This window comes from Styela clava, chromosome 15 (genome assembly GCF_964204865.1).
Source record: "Styela clava chromosome 15, kaStyClav1.hap1.2, whole genome shotgun sequence".
NCBI lineage: Eukaryota > Metazoa > Chordata > Ascidiacea > Stolidobranchia > Styelidae > Styela > Styela clava.
This window is the reverse complement of record NC_135264.1, coordinates 12,042,993-12,067,654: the sequence shown is the minus strand read 5'-3', so window position 1 is coordinate 12,067,654 and position 24,662 is coordinate 12,042,993. Positions and strand designations below refer to the sequence as shown.

The 24,662-nt window shown below is 34.4% G+C and overlaps 3 protein-coding genes and 1 long non-coding RNA gene across 5 annotated transcripts; 1 reads left to right on the top strand and 3 right to left on the bottom strand.

The window, feature by feature from the left end:
* Positions 1-390: 390 nt before the first annotated feature.
* Positions 391-5,905, bottom strand: LOC120334087 (uncharacterized). 2 transcript variants are annotated; one of them, XR_013480605.1, is made up of 10 exons: positions 5,444-5,905; positions 5,021-5,324; positions 4,518-4,789; positions 4,335-4,440; positions 3,636-4,076; positions 3,092-3,187; positions 2,835-3,015; positions 2,467-2,533; positions 2,145-2,227; positions 391-1,277 (listed from the first exon to the last, which is right to left on the bottom strand). It is a non-coding gene; the product is annotated as an uncharacterized LOC120334087 (long non-coding RNA). The 2 variants fall into 2 exon arrangements; XR_013480604.1 differs by having other exon boundaries at positions 5,021-5,354; positions 5,444-5,904.
* A 2,306-nt stretch (positions 5,906-8,211) lies between these two features.
* Positions 8,212-14,219, bottom strand: LOC120333987 (transmembrane protein 180-like). Its single transcript, XM_078120457.1, has 10 exons — positions 13,898-14,219; positions 13,266-13,434; positions 12,692-12,843; positions 12,017-12,141; positions 11,188-11,386; positions 10,642-10,764; positions 9,962-10,116; positions 9,381-9,464; positions 9,008-9,103; positions 8,212-8,858 (listed from the first exon to the last, which is right to left on the bottom strand). Exons 1-10 carry the CDS (start codon positions 14,036-14,038, stop codon positions 8,624-8,626), a joined length of 1,479 nt encoding a protein of 492 aa, XP_077976583.1. The 5' UTR covers positions 14,039-14,219; the 3' UTR covers positions 8,212-8,623.
* Positions 14,220-14,488: 269 nt separating this feature from the next.
* On the top strand, positions 14,489-20,390 carry LOC120333986 (transmembrane protein 180-like). Its single transcript, XM_039401422.2, has 10 exons — positions 14,489-14,818; positions 15,158-15,326; positions 15,530-15,675; positions 15,964-16,088; positions 16,694-16,880; positions 17,287-17,409; positions 17,812-17,966; positions 18,048-18,131; positions 18,633-18,728; positions 18,909-20,390. The coding sequence occupies exons 1-10, from the start codon at positions 14,678-14,680 to the stop codon at positions 19,126-19,128; spliced, it is 1,446 nt and encodes a 481-aa protein (XP_039257356.2). The 5' UTR covers positions 14,489-14,677; the 3' UTR covers positions 19,129-20,390.
* Positions 20,391-20,539: 149 nt separating this feature from the next.
* On the bottom strand, positions 20,540-22,663 carry LOC120333988 (cytochrome c oxidase subunit 5B, mitochondrial-like). The gene is made up of 3 exons (XM_039401426.2): positions 22,502-22,663; positions 21,806-21,997; positions 20,540-20,777 (listed from the first exon to the last, which is right to left on the bottom strand). Exons 1-3 carry the CDS (start codon positions 22,584-22,586, stop codon positions 20,632-20,634), a joined length of 423 nt encoding a protein of 140 aa, XP_039257360.2. The 5' UTR covers positions 22,587-22,663; the 3' UTR covers positions 20,540-20,631.
* Between the last annotated feature and the right edge of the window lie 1,999 nt (positions 22,664-24,662).

Here is a 24,662-nt window from a genome sequence, read left to right as displayed (position 1 = left end):
ATGCTAAAATCGACAAAAATCCAAGGTCTAACCCTTGAAAATTCAAAATCTGAAAAAATTATCCTCGATCAAGTGCGGCCAAAGATAACTATTTAAGGAAAATTCATTTATCGTCGGCCAAGTGTGGCCAAAGATAAATTTCGATAAAATTCTGAAAAACATTCCGATATTATCCTCGGGCCATACATATCCGAACATAATAATTTATCTTCGGCCATAGATAATTTTTCAGAATTTTTTTGGGCTGGCGCATGGGCAGCTGGCCAGCCCGCACCTGGGCAGCCCGGCCCGTACCAGCGCGCCAGCCCACCCCCGTCCTGTACCCACCCAGCAATTAGGATTATTTTCTGATTAGTCTAACTTTTCCTATCCAGTATAAGACTTGAAATGTGACCGAAAATTATTTTATTGTTTCGAAGAGTTAAAAAAATCAAGTTTAAGTTCAATCGAAAAACATTTCAAAAATGATAAAAGGAAATTGAGCGATAAATATTTATAGAAATACGCAAATATATACGAATATGAATATATATGAATGAATTTAAGCCGGCTACAAAAGTAAAAAAAATAGAAAAATGGCCATAAAATTTTATTTACAGAGACATATCATGGTGCAAACTTTGTGACAAATTCCATAAATTCGTACACAGGTTATATTTCAGTTATAAAGGTTATACCAGGAGACTTGGGAGGGGTGGAAAGGTCACTTCGGGTTTCCACATTAAGTGAGAAAAAATCTGCTATACAACTGTTTTGCAAATTATATTTAATTATAATTTATTTATTTAATTATAATTTCTTTTTTAAGAACAAGGAATTTATTGCTTACTTGTACTGCTTTTAAAAAAAAATCGAGTCAATTAGTTTTATTTACTGATGATTCACCATAAATTTAGGAAGTTTCGTCAAGGAAGAGGTTTTTTATCATTTAAAATATAACACCCACTTGTAGGATTTCGATCAGGCAGTCGTGAGATGAAAGAAAAAGTAAAAACAATATCGAACTATCAAAAATGTCAAAAAAAGAATCAAGGCATTGTTAGAATGAAAACTACACTAGTATCAGATTTGCGGCAGTCGTAGAAATCAAACTTGAGTCATTCATGAACAAATACGAGGCTTTGACACCCAGGTTGAAAAAATGTTCAACTCCCAACGTCAGATTTACAAGAATCCATAATTTCGACATCGGGTGGTTCACTTTTGAGACTCCTCAGCGGACACAGTAGATATACACCTTTTTCGCCATTACGTTTCGCTCATTTGAGCTGTAGTATCTGTGGAGTAAAGTGAAAATTAGATGTGTATCACTGTATATGAAACTATGTCTCGAAAATGTCACGTCCCACGTGTCCGACATGTTTCGTTTAAAGTGTTATTATTGCAGTGCTTTCGTTTAGAGGCCAAAAAAACTAAGTATCCGGTGACATTTTGCATGCTCGATAATTTTCGACAACGTTTAGTTTTATCAAATATTATGAATTGACTACAGATGCACGCTTTATTCACCTTTGATTCGGGGATTTGGTTTAACAGTCACAGGAAATGGTTATAAAGACGCCGCCATGTGGATTGAAATAAACGATAGAACGCACGCGTAATGTGGTTCGTTTGCTTTCTTTGTATCAAATAAATTTAAGACCTGGCTGATTGGCGTTGATGAGATAATATTATCATCAATACAAATTGAATCTTCGTTAACGCTATATAAGTGAACGTTTTGTCTTGCCCAGTTTGTATATTTATGGTTTAAAAATTACAGCAAATCGGCGGTTACCATCTTTGGCGTTTTTGTTACATGCATATCGCCTTTCTATATTTCAATTTTTGTTGCATTCTTGATATGTCTGTGTATACAATAAGCGAAAGTTTTGAGAGTTAGCAGTATTAAATGAAAAGCAATTTAGGAAATATATCAAATCATAAAATTTTTTGAATCCAATCTGTTCTAGGAGTCCCCATAGACCTTTGGCGGACAAAACAAGATGTCAGTGATTCGAAATTTGTATTCAATCGATTCGACTAATCTACTTCATGATTCCAAATGCCCAGCATGTAATGTAATATATTTCCATCCCCATCGGCCATCTCATGATCGATCTCTTTTGTGGAACAACTATTAAGTTTGTGTTGATGAAACTTACTTTAGATAAAATCACCCCCAATTCTAGTGATTCCAGTCATGCTGAAGACTTATCCTTTCCCACATGTCTGCAAGGTTATAATCCTGCAAAATTGAATGAATATTTCAGTTGAAAAATACACGGCCTTGTCTGCTTCGTGGCTTAGGAATAAACGAGGCGTGAAAATTGCAATGCATGCATTTTGGGAAAATATAACCTATACCTCTTCATATGGACAGTTTTAAATTCTGACTACAAACAGAGCACCATAATTTGCTATTTTGAATGCAGATCACTAGTAAATCATATACATCAAGTTCCAAGCCGGGAAAATATAACTTACCAATTGTAGTTATGTCCGTTGACAACACTTCTTCCACTTTGTGACTCATGTTGCAACCTCTATATGTCTGAAATTAATTATAAACGATACAAATTAAATATAAAGTATAAACCTTCTGCAAGTGAGCAGAATAAATCATTATTTGAAGCCACATTCTTACATATGAAAACAAGGCTATGAAATTGGGCGTTGAAATTAAAATCGAATGATTTAAAAAAGTGTGAAAGTCACTTGATTTGGTTTCGAGTAAAGCACCCCCTTTCAAAACACTTTACTTAACTCGTGTAAGGAAGCATATATCGAAGTGCATAATGAAATTATGTTATATGTCGCTTCATAAACACTATACAAAATAACACGTACTGCACCTTACAAAAGATCTTTTTAGTTATCCTGTTCTGCGTAGGAGTATCTAAACCTGGGTCGTCTCAGGTCGTCTGAAGTGGAAGAATCCCACTGGAGGTTATAGTTGGCGGACAAGTTCCAAGTTACGGAATTTATACGACGGAGACTCGGAGCTAGTGACTTCGAATTCGCCCCTCCCAATCACTGAAAATAATTTCATCCTGCAATAACTTTTGAACAAGAATTATAACGCGTCATACAGCTGGAGCAAACAACCTACCTCTGCATTCAAATCAATTATACTTTACGTGGCCATCCTCTGTGACAATAGCAAAGACCTTGTTTTCTTTTCACTTCAGCCCTGCGAATAAATTCCCTGTGAATAAATTGAATAGTTGAATTGATTCTTGATTTTCAATCTTTAATTCATAATAGGCGATTATCTAGTTTCTCTCTATTTAAATCTCGCACCCAATCTTTACTCTGTTTCTGTTCAAGCAGTTAGCCACTTTGCGCGTAAGAAATCAAATGCGAGGGAAAATTGGATCACGGTATATGTTACCAGCAGAAGGCGTTTGAAAACTTGCCATAAAATCTGAAACAATTCACTTACCTTTCCTTTCCCTTCTCTCTTTATACCTAGGACAAGTTTGAATATTTAGAAGATTTCGGGAGTTCATCATCTTAATTTTTAAGTTCATCAGTATAAATAATCTCAAAGGTTAATGGAAACTTACGTTATTTACAAAATAGTAAAGTTAAAAAAATTAAACTCTAACCGTAATTGCAAAAACACAAACCAGCAATACCAATTTAATACGTACCGAATGATGTTCTTTTACAGCATTTCCTGCGGTAGTTTCCAGTTTAAGCACCATAAGCTTGCACAGTGAACGTTTGCAACAATAAGATCTATTATTCGAATCCATAAGATTTAGCTAAAATGCAATTATATGCTAATGCAGATGATAAATGTTAAATTGAAAATCGACTTATTAGCCCTATTTGACTCATCTACTTACACAAATATATGTTGTTCACCACCTGGTTTTAGTAAAACCAATGTCATCATATGTAATCACGAGATACATAGAGAGTAAACACCGGTGACCAACAAAATCAAACACATTTGTTCGGTGTCAACCATCTTTCATATTGATTGTCGTCATTCGTACAGAACGATTGAAAAATAGACACGAGCCAACCGAATGATTATGATTGTCTAATGTAGATCTAAATTTAGTCTCATGACTGCATTAGTATAACTGTAAAAGAACATAGAAAACGGCTGCAATGAAAAAAACGTTACGAGTACCTGAGCAAAGAAAGAATGCACAAAATACACGACGGAAAAGATGTCGATAAAAGTACGGAATTAAACAGTTTAAATTTGAAAAACTACATGCGCCGTGACGAGTTTTGACGTATGTATCAAGTAAAAAATAGATCAGAGAAACAAAAAAACATGAGTCCTGCAATAAAAGTCCGATAGTCCATTACAAAAGTCGAAACAAAAACATCACCTGTAAAGTCCTGGCAGATTTGAGTAAAACCGAGGGCAATACATCCAGTCATAATTTGCATAAATGTGATCGAAAATGTAACACTCGTATTTAAATAAACGTCAGACTGAAAAACAAAAACAAGAGCACTTAGTTCTTAGCACATTGTAAGTCTCTTCAAAATGCAACTTCGAATGCACTTACAAATTATATTTCTCAGCTCCTGGGTCCAGTTTCGTTGAGTAATTGTAGTTCTTTTAATGGAGATATTAAAAGATAATACAACGACACTAGCAGAGTCTTAACACACGGTTTGGTCAACAGTGACCTTATTTTATTGATCCTCGATCCTAGACATCATTCGTCGAGTTTATTTTGTAGTCATTGCGTCTTCCGTTTTCGTTTCACTTTAACATTTTATTCAACAATTATAGGCCTAAGTCTAGTCTTAACTGCATTGGTATAACTGTGAAGGTCTTAGAAAAAAGAATTTAAGATAGACATCACACATGAAGGAACAAATTTATTGAAAATCGGGATAAAAACGTAATCACCGGACGTCGTCAAATTTAAAGACTGATAGAGTCCGGATAAAAATAAAGGTTTGCCATGGTTAGAAATTATTTGGATATAATAAAGAAAAAAAAAGTGATGTTTCAGCAAAAAAGTGATCGTTGGAATGGAAAAATTTCAGAAAAAAGTATTACCTGTAATACATACGCAAATCTCTGCAAAGGCGCATTTTAGTCGATTTTCAATTCAGCAACGATGTAGATCTTATTTATGAAACATCTTTGCACAGTTATATATTCCCCGGAGAATTTGATTCAACACAAATACGCTCCTCAATACCGATCCAGTGCTAATATTATGGCCTAACTGAAATCCCTAATTTTGTAATTATTTATTTGCAGTTCTTGTTCCGCTCCAGCTCTTCCCGATGTCAACATTCGCAGCTTGTTTACATCCAGTCAATTTGCATAAACACTGAATCTGAACTATATTATTTAGCTAAAATGCAATATATAGTCTGAATAAAAGCTAACAAAAGATAAAAAGCAAAAATAGAGTAATTAATATATCTAAAATTTATATAAAACATAAACTTAAATACACTTTAATTTTCTTACTTGTTTCAACATGAACATTTTCATGTTCTCGCTCGCCTGCATTTGTTTTCGTTTTCGCCAAGTATTTGGTTCGTGAATCACATACCAAGAATTATTTAGTACTATGCTATGGCCTAACTGAAGAATTAGGTTTATTCATAATAATAATTGCATCTTCCATTTTCGCATCACGTCAACAATTCCAGAACATCTGATCCTAATTCTAGCCATAAGTTTAGTTTACCTGCATTAGTATAGCTATAAAAATCTGTGAGGCAATACAAGCATTGGATTATAAAAAGATTAGTGTCACAAGAAAGCTTATAAACCACAAAACTTGAAAATTTGTGAAAAAAAATCAGTGCTCACCCGACAGCGTCCAATTTGAAAAGACCGTCGGACGCAGACAAATACTTGACGTGGCAAGAAAAAAGTTTGAATATAATAAAGAAACAAAGCGGTGGAGAAGTTACAAAATGAAGATGATTTTTCATTGGCTATTAGAAATCACATGACCAGGTGACGCCAGAAGAAAACGAAACAAATAATGACGTAATATAATGATCTGTATCAGTGTGGGCCAAGATAGTCGGCGTTTGGGGCCACAAATTCTCTTTGAATTGGTCAGCTTCCTTTTCAAAGTCGACTTATAAATCACTGCAGATTGATCGATTACCAAATTTCGGCAATTGTGAAGTAGGCTACAGCAGCGTATCGTGACATTAATTGATATTTACTAAATACTGACATATAGGCACCAATTTTAGTGTTACTGTTCACTGATATTTATTTTTCTGTGAACGCTATTGAGATGTTGTTAACGAATTTGTGGAAGTTTTAAGTCATTCTACTGACGGACTGTCTAAGCTGTCCATGCCAAAAATAAATTAAACGACGTTAGCGGTGCGACAATGTGTCAGAAGATTTTTCTGTTTATTTTTATAACAAACCAAAATGCTATTTTTTGGTTCACCAATTGTTGCCTATGTCAGCTAATTACAGTGGGGTCCTATGGGGCCCGCGGGCCTGGATTAAAACAAACCTGATCTAGATAATATTTAAAATGTCACATTTCTGCATCCTGCACAACCGAATCATTAGTATTTTCACATATTTTGTCAGAATTTGAATCTATAAGTAACTCGCAGTCGCGAGTTCTTATTCCAATAGATTGAGATCCACTGAGTTAGAGTTATTGGATAGGATTTACATGTTCATCCCGGAGTAAGGAAAGTTGACAAAACGGCTTAATCATATGACGAACCACGGCCTCTCGTCCGATTACCAGTCCATGTCGGGGATGGGATTAGTTATCCAGTCATTTGTTTCAGATACACGGACCTGAGAACACATTTTTGGAGGGACAAGATTGTCCAGAAATTCTTCAGACAATGAGTGGAATGCAAATGAGATTACATGGAAGATCATTTATGAATATTTGACACAATGTAGGTCAAAGCATTGAGTCCTAACAAATTCCAGAAGACATTGGTAATGTCCGTAACTGTAAGCGTTGGTCACCAAAAACAGCACTGATTTTGCGATTAGAAGAAAATGATTTAATTATGGCAAAAATCTGGATAGTTATACCATAGAATCGATTCTGTGCAAAAGTCCGGCGTGCCATAAAATGCTATAGAAATATCCAAGGCAATTGATTCAGCTCCACCACTCCGATCCAATGCGCGTTACATTCTTTCAGTTCTAACTGTAGAACCAACGGTAGAACGTTTTCGACGAAAACCACATTGTTTGTCAGATAAAAGACCACGTGATTCTAACTAATATATTTATTTGAAATTGCAAAAGTTCTAATTCGAATAAAATTATCAGCTGATTGATGTAAATGATCTTTATACATTCATTGAATATTCCCATATAAACAATCTCTGTTGATAAGAGTAAATATTTTCAAATCATATTGAGGGGCCGCATGAAAACAACCCGGTAAAGACTTTCAAAACATTGGTTAACATCGTTCTCTAAAGATTAAAGAAGTCGCATAGCTCCTAAGTACTTAAGTTAGTTCGTAGGTTCTGGATTCTAGAACAGACACGGGCAAAGTACGGCCCGCGGGCCAAATCCAGCCCGCTAGGAAATTCAATCTGGCCCGCCTGATGCTGCCACAACAAAACTGAAACTTAAAAATAGCTCAAAGAATTAGTTGAGATTGCTATTAAATTAAGTTTTGGCACGAGGATTATTGTTTCCAATTTTGCTTTTGTAACACTGTAAATAAAAGTCTAAAATGTAACTTTTCACGTTTCTCTCACATGGCCCACCAGACTAGGCGGGCAAAAATTTTGGCCCCTGGTTCAAAAAGCTATCCCACCCCTGCCTAGCTATTTGCCTTAATTCTACTAATTTGACGTTCGGTTGGAATCATAACAAGCAAATATTTGGCTCAGCTACGAGGTTGGCGTGCCCGTAATAGTTGTTAATTCATTCATGCAAACGGTGGAGCAATCGTTAAATACTTTACATTACTTTAGATTTTTTGTATGATTCAGCGAGGTAGAATTTTCAAATTAATGGCCTAATTTGTAAATGCAATCAGTCAGCTTGTCGACTTCTGCCGTTATGCTACTCTTTCGGAAGCGTTAGTGAGACAAATATTCTCCATTGGCACATAAACAAGTTTCGATGTAATTCTGACTTTCCGAAAATGCGCAATCGATCCTCCGAGGTTTTCGCTCACTGTTTTATCTCCATTGTCCCAGGGTGATATCGCGCCTTTGAGAATCACTGCTCTAGGTTAAGCAACAGATTCAAAAAACTCGACTTGATGATAGTGGTATAAAAACTTCATTCAAGGTAATATGAGCAATTTTTATAGATGGATATATCGTGATAGAGAAATTGTGCTTTAACATAAATAAATTGCATTATATGGTTTGGTCAAATTTGACCTTAGGTGCTGAATAAAAAATGCAGTTGTGAAAGAAATAAAAATAACTGCAATATACTGAGTAAATTCAATATGATAATTCCATTATAAAGCAAGTGCAATATAAGTTATATCTAAGAATTTAGTCTACTCAAGCATGGGCCATAAATGATTATTTCATTATAGTACAAGTGCAATATGAGGTATATATAGAAATTTTGTCTACCAAAGTGTGGGAATGGATTGCTTGGTTTAGATAATTTTTGATATGTATGGCTTATGCTTGATTCGAAAATAAAAATCTCAAAATCTCTTCAATATAATTCTCCGTTATCAGCATACTTTGCATCCTTTTTATGAGAGGATCTTAATTGAAAACGATTCCATACAAAGATTTGTATAATGGATAAAACTATAGGAAAATAGCACACGAAATTAAACATAACTGAATGCAGTTGGTCAATTGCAATTGTGTCAGGTTGTACGGCATCTTTTGATGAAAATTCCTCTTTGATGATGCCAGATTCTTTCAAAGAATCATAGCCATATCTATAAAAAAAAAATAATTCAAATTTTGAGAAAGTTGCTCAAAATCAATAATCACTAAGAAAAACGTCTCACTCAAATAGAACCACTCACCCATAAGTAATAAAAAAAAACATGGTTAACTTTTGGCGTTTATGAAGTGAATATCTTACCTATTCAATATAAAAACAACTATCATAGGTGCGAGAGAAATAGCTGGTTTTGTTACCAATGCATTCGTCCCAAATATCATTGATGATCGTGGTAATCTGTACATATAATTGATTGATTGTTTTCGAAACCGAGAAAAGATTAGGGCCCTAGTTATCGATTTATCACACTCAATTTAGGAAAATAATACTAGGGCCATAGTTATCAATTTATCACACTTAATTTAGAAAAATATAACTAATTATTGAGATTGAAAAGTGAAACAGTTACCTGTATATATTCTATGATTGCAGCTGTACACTGCATTTTGTAATGTCCCTCATGTTACATGAATTATACAATGAAAACAATTTCCAAAATTATAAAAAATCTTACTTCAAATTATGTATGGCCATGTCTTCATCAATTACATCGGCGATATTAATACTTGTAAAATTTGCAGCAATAGAAGGAAGAGTCCTGGTAAATTGAAAATTTTATTAGACTGGTTCAAACGTCGTGCATCACACTTTCACAAAATTATAAATGAATATCCTTGTATGACAATTTTTTATAATAAATAATTAAATGAAAATATTTTTGATTTGCTTCAATTGTAACAAAACCATCCAAGGGGATTGCTGGACTCTTCGTCACTGCATGGTGGTTTCGCGTACCCGCTGGTCGGTTACAGCTTTCTTCACCATCAAGTCCATGGTTCCGAAAACAAAATAACTGGCTAACTAATCCCATATCTGACATGAACTGATAAACGGACAAAAGACTTTGGTTCGCCATACAATTATGTTGTCTTATCACTTTCCTCTCCTTCGAGGTTTCCCTATTTCCGGGATAAACTCTATCTTATTCTAAAAGTTTGAATGAGATTTGATTTCCCAAAAATCTGATAAAAGTGTCCTCTGCAGATCAGTGTTAATATTTCCTAACAAAATAAGTAAAAATGAACAAATACTTACGTTTCTAAAACGAGATATAGAGCAACAAAATAATAGTGATTCCTCCCGATAAAATATTGCGCAATTGCAAAAAATATTTGTGCATAAAATGTTGCCATGATAATACGAAATGATCCATACTTTTCAATAATACTTCCACTAAGAATTATAACAACCTGTAAAATATTTACATTGAGTTGCAATTAAGTGTTTCTTCTAAAAACCAAATCATCAAGTTATTATGAAAATATACAGTGGTGTAAGTCAAGTCCAGCAGCGAGTCAGCCGAGCGATTACGAATTGGATGGTTTGAGTCACTTCGAGTCTTTGATAAATGCAGTCTCACTCAAGTCGAGTAACTCACTCGAGCGTCTCCAACAATTGAATATACCAAGGATATGCAAATACTATTTGGTTGCAGCCCCCAAAAATGATTCCAAAAGTCATGTGATCAAAATGAGTTCCATTCGTATAAACCTCACTCCATATAAATATTCTAATCTTCTACTAAAGTATTATATTCATCACAACCCAAAACAAAGCATGAATCCCACTTCATATTATTTCTTCAACTGTAAGATCCCTCTTAACTGTAAGTCAGAACAGTAGTAGAAGACAACATTTTTAAGATACCATGAGAAAACCACTAGGAATACAATACTGATAGAATTATTTATCATTGATAAGATGTTTACACATACCTGAGGTAGTATGAATGAAGCGCCATAAATAAAACTTCTTTCAAAGGAAGATAAAGCATATTTTGGAATAAGATGATCAGCAAATATCAAGAGAAAATTTGTACCAAATGTCTGATGAAGTACCTGTGATAGATGGATATAATACAAGTTCTTTCAACCAATGATATTTTTAAGTGACGAGTCTTTTGCTCTGAACAAGACTCCGCACAAGTAGCCACTGGTAGGTAAGGAGATACTATAGTTTGGAAGGACTGGAATTGTTCTGGTTCGACATTGCCTACCCAATTTATTACACTCTGAGTGAGGTGGTGGGTATGGGATTTGAACCCGAGATTTCAACCTGTGATGCCATCACAGTGACGGTTAAGTCAAAGGCTTTAACTACTAGACCACCCGGTTTACAAAATTTACCAACATCGTGTTTTTGAAAACAGAAAATAAGAATAGATAGTTTAATTTCTTGGAATAAAGAATTTCTTTTCAAGTCTTGTTTGTAATAAAAAAGTATATTTCATAAAAATGCTCTAAAAATAAACAAAAACTCACCTGAAAAAAATTCATGATTACAAAACTCAAGAAATTCTTATTGCATAAAATTTGCCAAGTAATTTGACAAGCTCCTTTGAAACTCATTTCATCGTCATGATTTTTTATCTTATAGCCATTTTCAGATCCTGATGAATCTTTCTGCTTTTTAGGCGGTATATGGTTATCATATAAAGTAGTTGTGTTTAGTGCACAGTATCTGAAACAGCGAGTTAAAAAACTATTCAACGACAGAATACCAGCTATCAGTGGTAAAGTTCGGTGGGTAACATCATTAACAAGAGTGCCCAAAATGAGTCTGGATTTCTCAATTGATTGAAAATTCATTGCTTTTCTATAATTATCCTAGAACTTGTCCGTGCAGTCAGGCACTGGACTTTTTCCATGTAGCCTACTTTTCTGTCTGCAATTAGCTATATATTAATAAAAAGGGACTCCCGAAGTATGTGAACCAAGATGGCGGACACCAGAACGTAGTATGTGTACCAGGTTAGGGTGAGGCCATAATTTTATTCCAATTTCTCTTATTTTAGTTCTATTACGAGTTCGGAGACTAGCAAAGTGACACCCGTAGGCCGTAGTATATTTGTACCTGAAATTATGGCCCAACCCTAACCTGGTACACATACTACTTTCCGATGTCCGCTATCTTGGTTCACATACTTCGGGAATACAAAAAAAATACAGCAACAATTTCAGACAAAAGGGATACCTAACTATCGCTCAGAATTTTTCATGAAATACACTGTTACTTTCATTACCATTCCACATATTTCTTTACAGAAAATTAAAATCTTTATATTAACACAGGAACTACCCGTCAACTTACCGTATAAATAACCATGATATAGCAGCAATAAAAATACAACAAAGTTGTAAATTGAATAAATTCTCCATGTTATTCGATACAACACCAGTAATAAAAATACTGCAATTTCCTAGGACTGAAGCAACCTGAAAAAGTTCAAAATAACAATTGAGGAGAAAGTCAATATATGGAACTTAAATCAAGATAAAATGACGACGCTTTTTTCATTAGTCATTAATAGTGGCATACTGGCATCATAGGTTTAAACCAGGGACGAAGATAATTTTTAAAGGGGTGTGAAGCTTATCTTATATAAAAATATATGTTAGATTTGATCTTGCCCGCTTTATTTTGGGTATTTACATTTCTTTATTGTTTATAGATTGCAGAGAGCTGTTGTGACAAATTTTGATTGTTTTTAAAACTTTACATTTATTTCATTAATTTACGTTCCATCCACGTATTTTCAACATGTTTTTTGAATGAAACATACTTTTGCCTTACTATCTGTTATTTGTAGCTTATTGTCAGCTAGTGATTTTTGGGGGCGCAGCTTGAAAAGATTGAGAACCCCTGGTTGAGAATAACTGTTAATCTTTCCAGTTTGGCATTGACTACACAGTTTGACTACTTTCTGGTTGAGGTGATGGTCATCGGATTTAAACCACCAAGCCAAAATGACTAAAAATACAGTACCTGATTATATTTGATTAGTCGTAATCTGTCTTCATGTTTCACAGACATTTCAGCAAATAATGCACATTGTGATAGAAGTACAAATGTGTAAAGAGCGTCGTAAGCAAACAATGATATCATCAAATGCATCCCAGAAATCCAACTTCCTGGGTCTAAAGCAATAATATAGGGATAAAATTGTTTAAATTATCTAAAGCATTGCAACCAGGGCTGTAGCAGTCGAGTCCTATTTTCAATCTCCTCAGAGTTGGAATCAAAATTCAGAATTTCCCACAGTTGTAAGTCGAAATTGCATCGACTTTCGAACGTGACAAAATTTTCTACTGAACCTCAAAAACCTAATTTCCAAAGTATTCCTAACAATCAATTAAAGAAAGCTTGATTATGTCAAAGTCGTTTTCGAAGCTGGAGTTGAATTTGTCAACAACACGAAGTCAGAGGAAGGTCTTGATTGTAGAAAGGTCTTGTCATAGCTTGATCAAATTGGGTTAAAATGGTCAGTTCTAGTCATATCTCTATTGTCTCATAGTGGAAAATGATGAATTATATAAACAAAAGTTTAACCAACTCATACCTGATTCATAATTTGTCCATGGAAACCATGGTAACAAATACGACAAGACCCAAAGTGGTGCTCCATAATATATCGCTTTTTGTCTGTTTCTACAGAAATCCCAGCTTGATTTTTCTTGGAAATATGCAAACAGTGGGTCGTTCAATGCATTCCATATCATATACACAACCTGTAACAGGATAAGAAGTCGATGAGACAGCTTAATAATATGGCCAATCACGACCTATCGTCCAGTTACTAATCCATTGCTTAAAATGGAAGAGGCCGTAACCGATCAACGGTATATGACGGAGTGAATAATACATCATCATTATTACCATGACAGCAGCCATTATTATCACGAAAACCTATAAGTCTTGCCCTGTCTGCCTGTAATCCACGTGCTTCAATTTATACGGTTATACCTACTTTACACCCAGCTTTATGTTTCATTGTTAACAAGGCTAAAAAATTTCAAAAGTTTTAATTAAACTCCCACAATCAATATTGCATCAATCATCAATACCTGTTTCTGTCAAAATTTGGGGGTTTATAAAACATTTGCACTTGGCAATAATATACATATTGAATAGATCTATTTTTTAGTCAATGCTCATAATGGAAAGTAAGAAAGATGATAAAACATAATTAACCTGAGAAAATTGAAACCACGGTTCTGACACATGATATTTGTCCAAAAATAGCTTGACGTAATAAAAGTAGAACGTTGTGTTCATCAACCGGGATGCAAGAGTTAACGACGAAAACGCAAAAGCATTTTTATCCAAACGCATTATTTCCCCTGAAATTGTCTTTGCAAACAGGTGCTGCTGAAGCTTATATCATTTTGTAGAGTTCACTTATAACGGATACAATAATACACACAGATATTAACAAATTGTAGACGCCCGAGGACAATTATAAAATCGAAGACACACGGAAAATGAGAAGAAACGGAACCGGTTTGCAGGTTTGTTGACGTAAAACTTACTCATGCATAACCGATTGCGCAATACCTCAATTTGAGTGGCATTTCTAAGTTTGCACAAATTTATACAAAATGAAAAAAACAATTGATTTTTATTTGTAGAATAAATAACTTGACTTTTGAGCAATTTTAATCTTTTTATGTATTAAATTTGAGTCGGGTTCAGGGTTTAAATACTTGAATGAATGAGAAAAAGTCCAAAATTCTGGTGGCATGTTAGTGATACCACAATACTGCAATAATCATGCCACGTCTACACTGTTTTGCTGATTTTGCTAATTTGCAGAGTAGGTTGCTTACAGATTTCAGCGAACGTTGCGAGTTAAAACCGTCGTTTTATTACAGGTTATACAGTATTAAAATACAGGTATATTATTATCCAAATTGTGCTTGTATTATACAAGCCTTAAAAGTTATTGGCTTGATTTGATCGGTGCCGGTAATAATGCCATTTCATAAAAATGCAGTTGCCTATGCTGCAACCAGTTTTGCATCGTCTATGATGAATTCCATCTTCTTCTTCTATTATGTGAAACTTTTTCTGGACAGATATCACGTCTCGGAGCCATGGTTTCAATTTGCACAGGTTGGTAATCCAGTAATCAGGGCCGGTTTACAGACTTTTCGCCCCAGATCTTTCATCCCATTGAAAATTTGATCTCTATGTCGTATCTCTTTCTTTCTTAAATTAATGATTGAGAATATTAAAATAGAACATAAGTTGTTGCATACAGTACTTCGAATGGCATGTTTGTGTTTTTCCACTTACCGTATATTCTGTGTCGCAAGGTGAGATCGCCAATGCCCAGATGTAGATCTTAATATGTCTCATGTTTAAAACCTCATTTAGGTTTAGTTATTGCTATTATCTTATTTATGATATCACTATTACAGTATTATATATCATTTTTACGCTTTATTTTAGGTTGTCTACATGTTGTGGAATGCAATCAATGACCCACTGTTTGGTTATTTCCAAGATCAGTCAACTTGGGACTTTTGTAGCAATCGACAAAAATCTATATTATATGGTGCTCCTCTCTGGGCTCTTTGTTTTCTGTTACCATGGTTTCCATGGGGAAATTACGAAGAAGGTGGGTATTTAGTATTGTTGTTTTCATGCAAGACGGCACAGTTCCCTGATTCTAAGAATAACCCCCATATCAAAAGACATCAATTATAACTGTGATTGGGTTGTTTACGAGACAGTTTGGGCCTCCATACTGGCAAAAATAGGTAAATCAGCACTGCACAACAAACTAAAAGGAAGCGCAATCTAAAAACAATCTTTCTTAAGGTAACTGGTTGGCAGGTGTACATCTGATGGTGACATTGTGTGCATATGATGCGCTATTAACATTCGTACTTTTGTCACAATGTGCAATTTTTGCTGAAATATCTGTCCAACATGAAGACAGATTGAGACTTGTTAAGTATAGCCAGGTAAAATTATAGTTTATAAATTGTTGCCATGACAACATTGTATATATAATAGAGAATGTATGTTGCCAATTATGTAGGATTGTATTCAAAACTGAGAATGATATTTATAAACATGAAAATGATATTTAAAATGCTGATTTGTTACATTAAAACTAGTCAATGAAAAGTAATAAAGGTATAGTATTAGTTACATGAAATAACTCTATATGTTTTTCTGTGTTCGAGCCTGGTGTTTGTTCATCAATAAGAATGTATGACAGGAAATGCTTAATACGTCATTACATCTAGATTGCATCTGCGATGGGAAACACTGGTGTTTTCTTTTCCGGAATTGTTTCAGATAACATGAATAATATGTTCAATTTACAAATATATTGTGTGCTTATAGCTCTCATTGCATGGGCCAGTATGAGGTAATTCAATATTTTAAATATTTCTTCACACTCGACATAATAGAATTGAATTATAATATAAAAACTGAAAATCTTATCAACAATATTTTGCTCTACGTTAATATATAATCTGAATAATCTATACCAAGCGGGAAGTATTGCATTCTTTTCTCTTAAACATAATCAAGATGAACATACCTTACAGTGAACCCATGGTTTTTATCCTTTGCCACTAACAAAAAATCAATCTAGACTAATTGATCGATGACTCAGACGACTCTCTAGCAATGTTTACTCTACAACAAAGTGAAGTTTCTTCGGGACATGGATGTTTAGCTGGTTCTCCATTGTACAGGGTGACCCATTCAGACTCCTATCATTCAGAATTTCAAACCATATCATTCAAAAATTAAATTTCATTTGCCCAAAACTTTTGAGCAAAGTGTCCTAGATTACTATTACTTTTGGGAACAATCATGCACAACAGAAGTTCAGGAGTTGATAATTTCGTAGAAGCGATAAAGAAATTTATAGTTCTATTTTCTGGTCTCCCTGTATCTTGAGCTTTTTATAGATATGAAGTAAACATCATTTATTGTATTTAACTGTTAACCTACTCTTTTTAGGTACTGTGCATTAAATACAAGGACAATGTATGATAACAAAGGAAAAGAACCTTCGAAAACTCCATTGATTGAACAAAAACAAAAAAGAGAAGAAGAAAAACTAAGTTTTAAAGGAGCTTGCGTTATCACTTGGCAGATTCTGAAAAATAGAAACTTTATCGCTTTTGTTATAATGAATTTCTTTCAGGTAGAAATTTGCTTATTGTTGGCCAATGAGAATCATTTTTCAATGATATTGAATAAGAATAACCATGGTAACCACTAAGAACGGAGGTTGGTGCCCCAATGCTGAAGTGATCTCTATTTTATTGTTACAAGAATCCTAGTAGGAAAACCACCGATGTCTTTCCGCTCTAGAGTGAATCACATATCCTTTTGTTAATCATTAGTTACTTCCCCTATAATTCGATTTCTATTATCTAGATTCTAAAACATTCAAGTTGCTAGCTTTTCTCATACTCTAGCAAAGCACCTTACAAACAAAACTTTCTGTCGTCTTCACTGGGATAACCTGTCTTGTAAAAGTAACTTGTGACAAACCTACGGGGACTCCAAAGAAAACAAAGCTCTAAATTCATTTTCTTTTATTTTAGGTTCTCCATGTTACATTCGGAGCAAATTTTCTTCTAATTTTTGCCAATCATCTTATTCCACAAGATGTTCTACCGTCAGTTGCAAGAAGTGCTGTTTATGGGGCATCTTTTGTACTCCCCCAGGTATATATTGGATTGTAATGTAACTTTTTACATGACATACCATGCCCACTAGTTTATGTAACAAAGGCCATTGTAGTTGTGTAACAAGTGTAATTGCTAGAGACCGTGGTCAACCATAAGTAGTTTAGCCTATTCAATGTGCTTTAATCTAGTTTAGTAGGAGCTCCTGAAGTATGTGCACCCGGTTAGGATTCAGGTTGTGCGCCATCTTGGAACACATACTTCGGGAGCGCCGTTTGTATCAATCCATGATTGCTATGACCAGGGCTGGAGAGGTGGTTTGAAATTGTAATTTCAATTGAATGAATGAATGAATAGTTATCCACACGGCCTTTCCTTTTACACTACATTAACCAAGATAATACTTCTATTACAGCATTAGAATTTTTTTTCTATTTTCAGTTGATGATTCTGTTAGGTGGAGGAATTATTGCAAAGTTTGGATCATATAAAGTTATTCTTATATCTTTCATGGTTCAAATATTCCTCGGAATAACTTTGTATTTTGTCGGAAGAGAACATTATTATTTCTTAGCTTTGTTCTTCATATTAGATATGTAAGCCAAAATTCACCATTTTTTTTTTCCTATTTTTTACCTCAAGTTTTTCGCCTACATTTCCTATCCTTTCTTTTACAGGAGTATTCCTCATGCAGCTTTCAGTCTCTTTAATATCCCACTGTCAGATATTATTGATGAAGATATGAATGTTAACAAGGCGAAGTAAGTTGGGTTTTCTTTATTGCATTTTGAATATGGGTGCGTTTAGCAACTTGGTTGTTCGTCGCTCAGGGTAGATAATCCACATTGAGCATGAAATGCCAAATTGAAAACAAACAATTCTATTCAAGAATACAGTGAAACTCCAGTAATCAAACAAATCGGTAGTCGACTAAGAAATTCTAGTCAAAAATGATGCGGTACTTGAACAGAAATTCAGTTCTCGAGCGCCGTGTGAAGTCACCCAATGCTCAATTTTATGGACACAAAGGGCCTAAACCAAGTAGTACTAGTATGCAATCTGTCACAGTAGACTACCGTTACAGAAACAGTCCCTAAAGGTTGCGCTGCGTTATCACGGAAACAAATCAATAATGTTTACATAATTTCTTACAGCGATAACATCATGTCATTGTGAGGGGGAGCAGATAAGACAACTAAAGGGGTCTTAATCTTCTTCATGTACAATCTGACCTTATCAACTATTTCTTTGTTTTAAATCAGGTATCCACGATCGTCAATGGTATTTGGTACAAACGCTCTAATTACAAAACCAGCAAATTCATTTGCACCAATGTTAGTGGTGGCTATATTGAACAAGTAAGTTGTTTTATGGGTCTAGAATGGTGAACAATTAACTGTTATCATACCAACAGTCTGATGCATTCATAATAACATTAATCTAAACTGTTTGAAGTTTTTGGAACAAGTTTAAGTTACAAATGCAATGGATAGATTCTTTTCATGGAGTAGTTTTGATTACAAAATTAAATTTTTCAGATATGGTTATGACGCCCTGAAGGAATACGGAGTGCCAGGAGCCGTAGTACCATCTGGTGTTACTCCTCCCGATCAATCAGATATCGCAGAACTCCATAACGTAATGTTCAAAATAATGTGTACTTTCCCAATCGTACTTTCAATTATACAACTGTTAGCCTGGAGTACGTACAAACTGAAGTCTACCCATGTCACGGAGGCGAAATATATGGACACATGAGACTGACCAACGTTTTTATTACACTGGTGATATTTTTCATGCTCGCTGCCTATATAGGTGTCAGAAAATGAGTGATATTATGTTGTTTTTTGGTTCATTTAGTTATTTTCAATTCAAGTCATTTCTCTCAGTATGTTTGTTTTAATCAGAATATTTACTTTATTTAATACATCTTTACATGCCATTAAGTACATGAAGCCTATCAAAGTTCTTATACTTAATAATTAAGGATTGAAATTTGAAAGATATTATTATTAGAGCACAGTCTAAAAAAATTATTTCGAATTATATTCTACCTTAGGATAAGGACTTTATGAGACATGACTTTAGTTTATGCTTTATATCTCACAATCACTCACTTCTATTACTAAAAAAGCGATTCCTCCCATTTTGAGAATAAACTTTTTACAAAGATTTCCTCTTATTATGTATTTGATGCTGCCTAGCTATCTTTTACACATAATGCTGTGAGATTAAACCTTTGTATACAAAAAGGTACTCTTATTTTTTAGGTCTTCAATTGACTTGACTGCTCTGCAAGTCTAAACATTGAGCACTTACATATTATCTTGCTTTTATGCTTTGAATATAATTATCTGGCAAAAAATAATGTTCAGTTTTTTTATACCCGGTTTGTCAAGCAGATAATTTTGCTATACTCCGCTTTGAAAACTGAACTGAAGATCAAGCATTCCTTATGGGTCCCTCAACCGAATCTAAGGTCAAGTATAAGAATACAGGGTAGGCAGCAAATGATGTCGTGAAGTTGAATAACCGACAGGTTGCACATGAATGAAAAGCTCATTTACTAAATAAAAGCAAGATTAAGACGACAAAGAATCAGTGTAGAATTGGGCATTAGTAAACACAGATTGATGAGTGACAGTTTAAAATGACACAAATTTGTCTTCTCTAGGGTTTACATAAAATACCGCTTGTGAAATGCATGACTGCAAAAACTAACAAATTTTGATCGCCCCATGCACAGAAATAAAGGGCCACCACTAAAGTACATCTGAGACTATAAAGAAACTAAGTTAAATTGCATTCGCAAGAGGTATAGGCTTGCAGTAGTTCAAGTCAATATGATCTGTATACCTACCTGGATGAAATATTTTCAATACTTAAGAATGTTACTAATATGGCTTCCTAAGTGCCAACATTAAATATTGAATACACATGGTACTTGCGCTGGTGACAAGCATAAACTAAACCATCAATTGAAATTACTATGATCTCACTACGCTGGCTGAGCTAAAAACACAGACACACTGCTGATACCGCTCCTAATCCAATGAATACTTAAGTCTGTCACAATGGAGGAAAAAGTCTACTAAAAGAGCATTCGAGGTGATCTGTGGTGAACTGAATATTAGTGTAAAAAGACATGAAAGGATATTCAAAACAACCGTTCAGAGATCAGATGGTATATTATTGTTTATGGAACACATGTGACATATTTTCATAGTCAAACTCAAAAATGTGAATAAAAAATTTAAAAACTCAATGTTTAAACAGATCTAGTTCATCAATTCCCCATTTGTCTCCCTCAATAAAATCTAGTTTAAAGTGTTTTCCAGTGATGGGATCTCGTCCACCTTCATCTTTTGTCACCCAAAAATAATGTGGTGGAGCACTTTCCTCACCAACTGTAAGATAAGTAAAATTAATTTTCAACAGATATTGGTACCAAAAACGTCTAAAACAAAATCATGACATTCAATATTTTTGATTTTAGAAATTATTATGAATAGTTTCGTTAAAAAGATTAGCATTTGAGCAATGTAAGTCATTTTTGAAGAAATTGAATATACACTCATAACAATCATTTCAGGTAATTTAGGCAATTTATTCGAAATTTGGGTTTTGAATATACTCGGTGTGCATTATTTAGTTTGGGCCATCACCATATTAACAGTATTTCGAACATTCAACATCCCCAGCCGATTATGGTGATTGGTGTCACAGCTCACAGGCATCACAAAATATATTGCTTAAGCCAAAATTCATTTGGCTAAAGTTACCAATTAGGCTTAATAAAAACGGCAAAAAAAAAAATTGTCCGTATAAATATAGCAATATCTAATTTAAAAGTCATTGTAATCATGAACTTTGTATTTAAGAAAATATTATTTAAGGTATTTATCTTATTATAATGAAAATATTGAAAACAAACTTATTTTGCAATACATAAAATTAGGGACAAACTTTATATTAGTATGGTATGGAATCTTAATCAAGACTTCAATCGTCACAAAATGTAAAACAAGGATTATAATAACAATTGAGCAATGTAAAAGTTCCAAAAACCATATCAAACATTTACTCGTAGATGTGGTATCTTATCATTACAAGCCTAATAATTTCCTATTTATTCCGAAGGAGAGCTGATGATGCGGCTTATTCATATGACCAACTGTGGCTTGTTGTCTGGTTACTGGCCCATGTCAGGTATGGGAACATTCAACCAGTTATTTGTTTCAGATGCATGAACTTGATGGTGGAGGGAATCGTAACCAGCCACGGTTTTGCCAACCACTCTTCGACAACAAGGAGCATATCAATCCACTCGCACGTGATTATTGATTCGAACCTGCAACCCCGCACATAGAAATATCAGGTGCATTGTTATTTTGGCGTGTTTCTAATACTTTGCACAATTATTATCATTACTTACGCTGGACAGTGACACATCGCATATGGTTTCTTGATGGCACGAGGAACGGATCACTTTTTGTGCCACTTCCTTTAAGGTTATGTGGCTTGTCACGATCCAATGAATCGAAAGGATCCTCTCCCGCTTCATGTGCTCTCTTTTCTATTTGTCTGTATCCAATAACACCGACGTCTGATGAAGCACTGGGCCGATCTGAACAAGCGAACGGATATTTGCTCTGAGCATTTTAGTAATACAAAAACGATTGTGAAAATGTTTGTAAAAAGACACCTTTGACAAGTAGAGTAGAGAAATTGGTGCACTCGACTAAGTTATTTTCATAGGTACAATCACATTTTCCAAAAATGCCAAAAACAAATAAAATATTATAATCTTGCTGCACACTAACACAAATATACTTCTGTAACATTCAGTCTCACCAAGCTAACACAAAAAAATTTCCGTTGATCATATTACAATTACTATTTGATATATTTTATTAGAATTTTTCGTCGAGAAATTTTGATTTTTTGATCAGCCATTGCTGAATGATTCCCGCTAGAGTGTGGGTACAAATAGCTAAAGACACGAACACGAAAAAAAACCAATGTTATCGATCCATTTTATCAAATGTTAAACCGATAAATAATTTCAAACACTGGTACAAAATTGCTATTTGGGCAAACGTTAAAATAAAGTAATATATTAAAAACCTACTGGCATTTAAAGCAGCAAGGTGTATTCCACGATGAGGTTGGACATATCTTGAAAACAAGATCCTTGAAAATCTTTGCAAAGACATGTTGGATGAATCTGCAGTCAAGTAAGCCTAGACTACAAAAAATGAATGCCCAAAGAAATTTCTGTATTGATAAAACAACAATTTTTTTAATTTGCCGGGGGGCCAATAACGAAAGCCCTTACTAATTGACATTCCCGCCTACGTGATTTCATTTTCAATTCTTTGACTACACATACATTTATTCCCTTATTTTCGTTTGTTGGCTTTTTATTAAAAAAATATAGAATGAAATAACGACTGCATTAAAAGGAAAATTAGGTAGGTATTTTTTATAGAAATGCAAGAGGTTATATGTGTTGTAAGTTTTTGGCAGGGGGCCACAGGTGGCCCATTAAAATTTGAAAATCACTGTACTAGATAGACCACACAGCATCGGCAGAGTGGGAGCACAGCTACAATGGGGATTCACTTTGAAGTGTTGTTAATGCAGTAATGATACAGTACAATAAATGAAAAAATGTTTTTTCTTGAAATGACTTGATACAGTATGGCACAGTTTTAAGATTCAAAGAATAGCCGCAAATTAATATAAGCGCAACAACCATCATGTGACCAAAATTGTGGTTTATTTTTAAAAAATGCTACAATCAATTTTTTTCTTTGGTAAATTGGATTATTTTTTTCAGAGGATTCCAATGGTGATGTATTCATATTGCGCTTCATTCTGTCATTTTAGTGCCGGTTTGCTATTATGAGTTGATACCGGTATAGAGGCCCAGACTGTCTCATAAAGGAGGGGTTTGCAATCACTGTTGACATTTATGTCTTTTAATGGGGGCTATTCTGAATAACCAACATACCGGTACCGTAAAAGCGCCTAACTTCGGACAGTTCCTAACTTCGGACAAAATTTTTGAACTGCCATATCTTGGCTAAAACGCGCCGTATATTGCTAATTTTAATTATTATAGGTTGCGCTGTTATATCTACATCTATTCTCATCTTTTTTAATGTTGCATAATTATTTTTTTGGTAAAAAAACGGAAATTTTGCCGAAAATTGACTGCCCGGCATTCAACGGCGCAGAGCGTCGCTCCTACTGAAGCTATCATCGTCAAAATACCATCATTCGGTAGAGGGCGACAACAATGTATATAATATATTTGAGTGATCGCAAGATGTCGTACGAGATTTAAATAAAACCTAAAATTCTGAATTATAAATTCCGTAAGAATATTAAGATTTCACGCAGCGTCAAAATTACGTCAACCTCACGTAGATTATTTTTCGCTCACTTCTGACACGACGTCACACTGCGTCGCGGAAATGAATTTTGACGCCAGACACAACGGAGCCAATATGACAATTTCCGTTAAGATAAAGACGGCATTCCAATGTAATATTTTTGTATTTTGTTCGGTCATGTATGAATATATGCCAAAATTACATTAATGAAAATACATGTCACACTTAATCGATGACGTTAAAAATCGAATATATAAAACTATGATAATTCCAACGTCCATATGGCACAGTGCACTGACTTAACCATTATTTTATGATTAGTAGTCGAAATGACAGTTATTGAATACGGCCTGGGTGAATTTTATTCACTCGAAATTAAAAATAAATTTAATCTCCAACAAATAAACGGGACCTACATGTTTACAAGATTAAGTTGAATTTTAAATTGAACTTTACAATCGGATTTACCGTGTGTTTGATATAAATTATCATTTATAAAGATAACCGCGCAGAATAAAAAAAAGCTATCCGTCGAGAATATTAATACTTCAAAGACTTCGATAGAAGCGCGTTAAAATACTTCATTTTGGATTGAAACGGTTTGCATCAGATATATTTACGTATGCATTTCCTGATTAAAATGACTAACGTGTTATTATACTCATCTGAAGTATCGAAAATAACGAACGAAAGATGTAAACATAGGACGACGGAAGTTTCAAATAATGCATTTTCGTCGTGACGTCAATGTTACGTTACGACGACGATCTAGCGTCTTATCTTCACGCAACGACGTGATTACGTCATCCGCATCGGAAGCCTCTTTCTCTCTGTGCGTCGCGGTTACGCAGTGAAGAAAATGACTGTCCGAAGTTAGGGCAGTGAAGGATA